The sequence below is a fragment of the Martes martes genome, assembly GCF_963455335.1.
Source record: "Martes martes genome assembly, chromosome: 8".
In the NCBI taxonomy this organism is placed as follows: domain Eukaryota; kingdom Metazoa; phylum Chordata; class Mammalia; order Carnivora; family Mustelidae; genus Martes; species Martes martes.
In genome coordinates this window covers 88,139,838-88,148,941 of record NC_137895.1, presented here as the reverse complement: position 1 = coordinate 88,148,941, position 9,104 = coordinate 88,139,838, and the positions used below count along the sequence as shown (strand labels likewise).

At 49.9% G+C, this 9,104-nt stretch overlaps 1 protein-coding gene across 2 annotated transcripts; it reads right to left on the bottom strand.

The window, feature by feature from the left end:
• Positions 1-6,714: 6,714 nt before the first annotated feature.
• Positions 6,715-9,104, bottom strand: MFSD5 (major facilitator superfamily domain containing 5). Of its 2 annotated transcripts, XM_080812232.1 has the most exons (3): positions 8,919-9,104; positions 7,392-8,326; positions 6,715-7,307 (listed from the first exon to the last, which is right to left on the bottom strand). In XM_080812232.1, the coding sequence occupies exons 2-3, from the start codon at positions 8,306-8,308 to the stop codon at positions 6,956-6,958; spliced, it is 1,269 nt and encodes a 422-aa protein (XP_080668358.1). In that variant the 5' UTR covers positions 8,309-8,326; positions 8,919-9,104; the 3' UTR covers positions 6,715-6,955. The 2 variants fall into 2 exon arrangements, with proteins under 2 accessions (XP_080668358.1, XP_080668357.1); XM_080812231.1 differs by having other exon boundaries at positions 6,721-8,326; positions 8,919-9,101.

The following is a 9,104-nucleotide window of genomic DNA, read 5'->3' as shown; positions in this document are numbered from 1 at the left end:
GTGGAGGTTACTTTAAAAAAAAAAAAAAGGAAAAATCCTCTCGGGGAAAAAAAACACCATGCCAGGACAGTGGGCTCCCGTTATAAACTGACGCCTCCGCCTTTCCTTCCTCGGGGTTGATCCCAGGTTTCACTACCCATCCCACCACCCCAACGCCCCACACCGGAGGCCTCCACCGAGTTCCGCGCCCACAAAAATGTCCTGAGGTCTCTCAACTTTCTCTCGCAGAGCCGCCTCCGCCTTTCCCTCAAGTCAGCGCCGGGGACCCACTTGGCACGTACACACGTTTACGAGTCCCTCAGGCCTTATTGCCCCAGAGGTCGCTTCCTTCCCAGGTCCAGGACTTAGTCGCCAGTGTGAGTACACCGCAAGGATCCAAGATGCAACCTTCGTTTTCCGCGCCAGCCCCCCCTTTCAAATATGCCCAGTCACCAATCAGCGAGAGCTTTGTAACGCCGGCGTGCCGCGCGGCGCTGTGGGAGTTGTAGTTTACCCGCTGTGCGGCACCGTCACGTGATGCCGGAGGCGGGGTCGTGCTGCTGTGTGCGTTAAGGCCTCTTGGGGGCGCGGGTTTCCCCACTTTTTCTGGCCAAGGCAGAGATCTCACCTATCCGTCGCTTAGTAGCTATCGGGAGGGCCAGCCCTGTTCCTTCTTAAGACTCTTCTTTATCTTCAGTGCTCAGAAAGTTTAAATTTCAAGAGAAGAGAAATAGGCAAGACAACAAAAAGAACTTGCTTGGAAATTCACGCGTTTTGGGTTACTGGGAAAATAGGGCGTAGCCTTTCCTGGAATTCTTTAAAAATACAATTTTCTGGGGCGCCTGGGTGGCTCAGAGGGTTAAGCCTCTGCCTTCAGCTCAGGTCATGGTCCCAGGGTTCTGGGATCGAGCCCCGCATCGGGCTCTCTGCTCAGTAAGGAGCCTGCTTCTCCTTCTCTCTGCCTGCTACTATGCCTATTTGTGATCTCTCTGTCAAATAAATAAATAAAATCTTAAAACAAAACAATTTTCTGAGGGTACTGACAGGAGCATCATGGCGACTTCTAGCTCTCTGCCTTCCAGCCTTGCTCTTTATATCAGCTCTATCAACTGGATCGTATAAGGAAGATGGAGGATCTAGCGCTCTTGATGGGGGATGGAGGGTGGAGGGGAGGGAGGAAGAACCAGGAAAACTCATTCACTGGGCTATTTCACAGTGCTTAATGGCCTACGTTTGTAAGTACTATTTCCCCGAACGTCCAGATTCAGTTGGCGCTGTTTCTCTTTCCTTCCTCCGCCAAAGAATTCAGTTCAAAAATTCAGGTTTTTCAGTTCACTTTTTCCTGAATTCTAATGGATAATTCATCCTTATCCCTCCCTTCCTTCCTCCCTCCCTCCTTCCTTCCTTTCTTTTCCTTCCTTCCTTCCTTCCTATTTATTTATTTATTTAAGTAATTGCTACACCCAATGTGGCACTTGAACTCAGGACACCAATATCAAGAGTGGCATGATCTTTTGACTGAGCCAGTGGGCGCCCCAATCATCGTCTTTCTTCATCATCATCAACCTCTTTTAGGAGCTCAGAATCTAGCAGAGAAGACTATTTTAAAAAACAAAGATAAGAACAAGAACATCACCAAAGAATCTCAGTGTTGGAATGATAATACTAATGCTGGTGCAAATGTATGTTATAGACATTACATACATAATTTTTGTAGGGTAAGGGACCAAACAGAGGTCTTCGTGAATGATCAATAAATACATTAATTTTCACACTACTCATTTCTTCTGCTTACACCTTAGTAGTTGGTGCTTATTTACACGTTGTGTAGTGAGTGTTCTAGGACTTTTTTCCTATGTATTTATTATGTCTACTTGATTCTAAACTCCTTAAAGGCAGAGAATTTATCCTTTTTTATTCCTCTTCTACTTCTTACAAAAAGTAGGAAGTTCCTTAAGTATTAAGAGATTGATACATGCTGACCAGTATGAACCTGAGTCACAAAATTCAGTCCCTCACCTGAAACCCAAGCTTCTAAAGAGCACAGGAAAGTGGAAAGAACTTTGAATTTGAGGTTGGACAGAGGGGCTGGATTCTGGTACCTGTTCCATATATTATCTGTCAAATGGGGATAGTAACATCAAGCCTCACTGCTTCCCAGGGGTTCTGCTGTCCTCAAATAGAATAGCCTTGAAAAGCTTTCCAAAAGTTCTAACAGTGCCTTGCAGCCATTAAAAATCATGTCTTGTATGTACCAACATACAAAGGTGTCAGAGATACATGAACGACTGTATAGGCTTCCTGAGGATGTCAGCTGTTTTAAAGAGAGAAAAATGAGATATACTGTTATGTTAAAAAAAAAAAAAGGTGCAGAAGAGAATTATTCAACACTTTGATTCAATTTTTAAAAAAGATTTATTTGTTTGAGAGAGAGAGAGAGAGTGAAAGCACAGACATGGTGGGGGAGGGGCCGATAGAGGGGTAGAGTCTTAAGCAGGCTCTGCACTGAGCGTGGAACCCAACACAAGACTTTATCTCACGACTCTGAGATCGAACTGAGCTGAAACCAAGAGTCAGACGCTTAAACGACTGTGCCACCCAGGTGCACAAGATTCAATTTTTATTTAAAAACAAAAACAAAACAACCAACTGGGGCACCTGGCTGGCTCAGTCGGTATAGCATGGGACTCTTGATCTTGGGGTCATGAGTTTGAGCCCCACGTTGGACACAGAGTTTACTGAAAACAAAACAAAACAAAAAATCCTAATATTAAGTCTATGGATTAGACTCCAAACATTTTTTTAAAAGATTGTATTTATTTATTTGACAGACAGAGATCACAAGTAGGTAGAGAGGTAGGCAGAGAGAGGGAGGGGGAAGCAGGCTCTCTGCTGAGCAGAGCCCAATGTGGGCTCAATCCCAGGACCTGGGATCATGACCTGAGCTGAAGGCAGAGGCTTTAACCCACTGAGCCACCCAGGCATTCCTAGACTCCAAACATTTAATAGTGGTACAAAGAGTGAGATTAAAGGAGCCTGTCAATTTTTTTACATTTTATATATAAATTCATAAATTGTTTATATTAAACATGTATGTCTGTATTTGCATTTGGTGATTTTACAGTGAGTTCATATAACTTTACTGTAAAAAAAACTTTAAAGTGAGGCGCCTGGGTGGCTCAGTTGGTTAAGCAGTTGCCTTTGGCTCAGGTTGTGATCCTGGGGTCCTGGATTAATACTTAAGATTAATATTTAAGTATTAATCTCTTAATACTTAAGGAACTTCGAGCCCTGCATTTGGCTCCTGATCTGTGGGGAGTCTGCTTCACCCTCTCCTCCCACTAGTGCTCTCTGTCACTATCTCTGCCTCTCTCTCTCTCAAATAAATAAATAAAATATAAAAAAAATTTAATGCAAATGTGAAGTTTTTTTAATTTTAGATTTTTTATTTACTTGACAGAGATCACAAGTAGGCAGAGAGAGAGAGAGGAAAGGAAGCAGGCTCCCCGCTGAGCAGAGAGCCCAATGGGGGGCTTGACCCCAGGACCCCGAGATCATGACCTGAGCCCAAGGCAGAGGCTTTAACCCACTGAGCCACCCAGGTGCCCCTCAAATGTGAAGTTTTTTTTTTTAATTTAATTTTTATTTATTTGACAGAGTGAGAGAAAGCACAAGCAGGGGGAAGTGGTAGAGGGAGAGGGAGAAGCAGAATCCCCACTGAGCAGGGAGCCTGACCAGACTCGAGTCCCAGGACCCCGGGATCATGAGCTGAGCCAAAGGCTGTTGCTTAACCAACTGAGCCACCTAGGCGCCCCATGAAGTATCTTTATAACATTAGATCTAATCCCAAGCAGGACAAATTTTTGTTTGTTTTATAATTCCATTCTGTGGTTCTGTGAGGAAATGGTGGCAGAAAATAATAAAATGGACAGAGAGAACACAGGGTTGGGGTCAGGGGAACAGTGATGGGGAACAGAACCTAGACCTAGCCCAAGGGCCATGGCCATTAGCTGGGAAAAGCCCCTCCTCTTCCTGAGCAGGGACTGAATTTCCAGGAAGAGATAGTCCTCCAGGCCTCAGAACCCAGTGCCGTCCTCATGACCCAATCCTCCTGCCTTCTTGTCCATTGGCTCCTAGTTCCTTGGGATGTTTCCGCTATCCTCAGGATCACTTAAAAGTTCCAAATCAAATAATCATGTGTCCAGCTGGATGGGAAGTCAGAAAATCAGGAGCCTCTTAGTGAAAGATGGTGGTGTGTATCAAGTCTGACACCAAGCTGACCTTCCCACTTGAGGAAGAGGAAATGAGTTCAAGTGGAACATACTGACACCCTACTCAGCTGCTCACATACCCCAGAGCAGAAGGCCTCCCAAATAGCTTGATACTTCTATCTGGGCCAGGACCAAGGATAAACACTTCTGGGAATCACCCAGCCACTGGGATGAGTTGGAAAGTTCTATACCCCATGACAGGTCCATCCATTCATTCTTCTAACCAGATCTGGTTAGCCTCAGCTGGACTGAAAAAGTTTTAAAATAAAATATAAAAGCAAACACTTATGTGGTGCTTACACTGTGGGCCAAGTTCTGTTCTAAGCACTTAAATACAATAATGCTTTTAATCCTCAAAAGAGCCCTATGGGGGTAGAGACTGTATTATCATCCCTACTTTACAGATGAGGAAACTAAGGCACAAACTTGAACCCAGGCATTTGGGCTCTGGTTCCATGCTCTTAACCACTTGCCTGTACGGCCTCCCAGCAGAGCATCATAAGCAGTGCGCCTGGTGAATCAATCTCTCCTTTGACCCATATGGGCAGATACCAAAAAGTGGACCAGATAGCAGAGGCCAAACACTCCCAGTCTCTTGCCCTTCTCCCAGGATGGGGCTTGGGATGAGGGAGCAAGGCTGGGCGGGGAGGGCAGGTCGGCAAAGACCCAGGGAACACAGGCAATACCTGTCATAGAAGGGGCACTAGGCAGGCAGCAAGGAGCCCAGTTTAGCTTTGGCTTTGCCATTCACTTGCTACATGTTCTTTATAAAAGAAATTTACCAGCACCTAGAAATACACTGCATGGCATACAGCGGATGCTTAATAAAAAATATATTTAAGGCTGAATGGACAATGTCAAAGATGCCTTGGAGCTCTTAATTCCCTGTGCCTCTGATGGGAGAGAGTCCTTCCCATTCTACCCACCACCAACCCCTTTGGGGAAAGCTCAGCAGGGACAAAATTAAAGGAACCTCATTAGTCTGTCTCTTCTTCTATTTCCTTATTGCCTAGGAATGTGGGGGCTCCCTCATGGTTCCATTAGTAAATAATTACTGTCATCCCAAAGACCTAACTAGGCTCTGGACTCTAGTCTAGTAGACTTCCCAAATGGGCAGCTCTTGAAATGCAAGGTGTGAGCTAGTCTCTCCTCTCCAGATATGTACTGACCACAACCTCAGCAGAGCACCCACTGCGTGTCTATATGGAGAAGACAAAGGCAAAGAAGACACAACTTGCTCCTGTCCTCAAGGAGACCGCACTGTGGTAGAGAGAGATGGAGAGTCTACAAATAACTATAAAATATATCTAGGTTCAGCTCAACAGGGCAGAAAGAGGAAGTGGAATTTTGCAAGAGGACTCTGTCTCAGCCTCAAGATGGGGGAAGGAAAATGTATCTGTTTTTCTGTACTTAACCTCAACTTCTATTCCCTGCAGTCTGGGTGGAGGAACCCCTTTCCCCCCCTTCACTGAATAGGGACCTGAGCCCCCCACTCATTGCTCCCCCTATTTCCCCCTGCAGAAGCACATCCAGGCTGCATTCCTGTAGCCCTAGCTGATGTTATCTCTCCACACAGGTTGGAACTTGCAGGTCCTGGTACCTCTTGCATCCTCCTGTCTGGAAAGTAGCTTGGGACCCAGGGAAATAGCGCCAAACCCTTTCCAAAAATGGGTGGGTCCCCCCATCTCCAGCTCAAGCACATTCCAGGACATACCCCTGAGCCTACCCTCCCTTCATCCCCACCTTTCTTAAGGCTGGCTCCACTTTCCCTGAGAAGCCTAGGTTTTGGTGGGAGGAGGAAAGGGAGATAAAATCAGGTGAAGGAGGGAGGGGCCCACAAAACTGGTACTGTTTCCTGCCCTGATGGCTTCCTCACTCTCATTGAGGCTGGGTGGGGAAGAGTCAGGTACAGACAGGGTGTCCCAGTCCCTCAGCCATTTGCTGTTCTCTCCCCTTGCTAGCCCTTTGCTTAGGTTTCATGCGAGGATACGGGACACAGGACCTGGTAGCCCCTGGTGGTGCTGGAAAAAGGCAGAAGGCAGGTAGCATACACGTGCTGAGCTGCAAGCTTCTTCCTGCAGGCAGGTCCCAGATCTGCCCCACCGGGTGGTCACAGTAGCAACTCAAGCCCCTGGAATCTCTGTGCAGTGGCGTGGGCATTCACCCCACATGCTCCAGAAACTGTCTCACTCTGGATGTGGAGCAAGGGTCCTGCTGGGCAACTAGAGACGATACCTGTTCCCAGGGTGACAAGATCTAGAAGGCCTCAGAGCCTCAGGCACTTCCCACCCATTTCTGCTAAGAGGCTACAGCTCTCAGTTTAAGCTGGAGACAGTCTTCACAAGGCTAGAAATACAAATGCTTTCTGCAGGTGAGCCAGCCTCTATCCTCCAACTCTCCAGGTTCCGACTCACCAGAAATTATGGAAGTGGGTGCAGGTGAGGATGAGTGAATCACATCAACAATCGATTAAAAGTGTTTATTTTTAAGTCGAAAAGGGAGAGGGAGTAACACAGAGGCAATGTTTGGCCTCTTCTTTCTAGGCCATCACCCCCATGTGCTCTCCAACTCAAAGCACTGGCAGGAGGGGCACCAGGGCAGGCTGAGGGGCCAGAGAGTTGCAAAGTCAGTCACAGAGGGATCTGTACAACCCTGGAGAGATGGGATCCAAGAGTCCTTCCCAGCCCCCTTGTTCTGGAACAGGGTTAGAGCTCAGGGGCATAGGGCTCCCCCGTGGGTGAGGGCACCCGCAGCTCGGCATTGTGCCTGACCACGGTGAAGAGCCCCACCACTGCCAGCAGAGCCATCACCATGACGGCAGAGCAGATGCTGAACATGTTCCGAGTGCCCGTTTTGTGATCACTGTCATGGAGAACCAGGAGCCCCAGGCAGGCCAGTAAGTGCAGGGGAACCCGGAACCAGTTGAGTACGCCAGCTTGCTCTGTCTCTGGGATCACCTTTCTCCGCAGGAAGCTCATGCTGGGAAAGTAGAGCCCACAGGCCAATTCAATAAGTAGAAAGGCTATGAAGGATTCCACTGGACTCTCCTGGCCTGGGCTGGTGGAGAAAGTCAACATGAAAAGGGAGAAGACAACGATGAGGACAGCAAGGGACAGTAGGTGCATGGGCTGAAGGTGGTACCTCTTGGAGGTAGCAATGCGGTACAGCGAAGAGCCAAGCAGGCTGGCGGCCATGAAACTGGAGAAGACAATGCCCAGCGGAGCCCCATGTGGGTCCAGCACAGGCGTCCAGAGGAAGACAAAGATGAAGATAACACTCTCGAACAGGGCCTGTATGGTACCTAGCAACAGCACACGGCGGTCCGACAGGAGGCAGCGGAGGCCTCCAGCACAAGTCCTCGAAAAGGCACGCTGCCGATCATAGTTCTCTCCCCAGTTATGAAGGGCCAAGGCCCCAGCCAGAGCCAAGAGAGGGATGGCGGCCAGGAAGGGTGCTACTGGCCCCAGTCCCATCCAGCAGGTCACAGCTTCAGCTGCCACACCTGCCACTACAGCCAGCACATGGTTCCAGAAGGCAGCTCGGGCAAAGGTAGCTGGGATCCACTCAGCAGGGAAGTCATGACGCTCCATGTGTTCGTGGATGTACCAGGCCTCAAAGGCCGAGAAGAGCAGGGCCGTAGACAGCCCACCCAGTGCTCGGCCCATCAGCAGCACAAAGTAATCCCAGGAGAGTTTGGTTAAGCAGCACAGAGAGTAAGTGAGGGAGAAGAGGACACAAGACTTCTTGCGACCCAGCCAATCCACAAGGGAGGAGGCCACCAGTCCAAAAAGGACTGTGGAGGCAAGGCCACAGACATAGAGGATGGCAATCTGACCCTCCAGGAAGTGGTAATGCTGATAGAGTTTATAGAGGTAGGGGGCCTGGAGCCAGTCAGCCGCCAGGGCCAGGAAGTAGACCTGATAGAAGTCCAGTTGAAACCGAAGGAAGGAGGGGTTGCTGCAGGCCCTTCCAGGGGGCTTTGCCCGGCATCTTGACAGTTCCAACCCCAGGCAGGAGGCCAGGAGGACCACAAAAGCAAGATAGGCCGTCACCAGCATGGCGGGCCCCCGGACGACCTAGAGAAGGAAGGGGGCTCGTAATCACATCCATTGCCCAGGTAGCACGTGTCAAGGGGCTGGGTGTCTAAGCAGAAGTCAGCTTCACCCACCCACCTCCCCAACTGCATTTCCCCACCCCTCAACTCCACTCCCCTAGAGCTCAGACCGGAGGGACCAGTCGGGTGGGTGGGAGGAGTGGCCCGCCAGAGCAGGTCTCCTAGGACACTGTGGGGCAGGGAGGGGTAAGAGGAGAGCGGAGAAGATTGAGTATTCGCCCCACCCTTGCCTGGCATAGCGAAGAGTGAGTTCTTCTAATACACTAATCCCATAATCCCAGCTCTACAAATTAAGGGGGTGCTGTCCTCTTCCACTACACCTTTTGCATACTTCTATTACCCCCAATCTCTCTGGAGAGCTCGTTTTCGCCCTCAAAGTCTCTCCATCTGTCGAGGGCATCCCTCCCGCCCGCGCAGGCCTCCTGAGTTGCTTCAGGGTCACGGGCGTGCATCTCGGATTCCCGCTCCTCCGGGTCATAGGCACCCCCCTGCGCCCCCTAGCCCCAGCCCAGCGCCGCCACACCTGCTCGCACCTCGCCCAGACCCCGTCTCACCTGCTGCCCCGGTCTGCGGGGACGCCCCGGACACGTCCGGCTCCAGGCCGCCCGGCCGCCCTACCCACTCTACCTCCGGCTCCTACTCCGGTTCGGGTTCCAGCAGCGCGCCCGCCCCTCACAGCCTGCTTCCGGGAGCCGGGTAGGCCTCTGGCCGCCGCCATGATGGCCCCGTCACGTGACGGG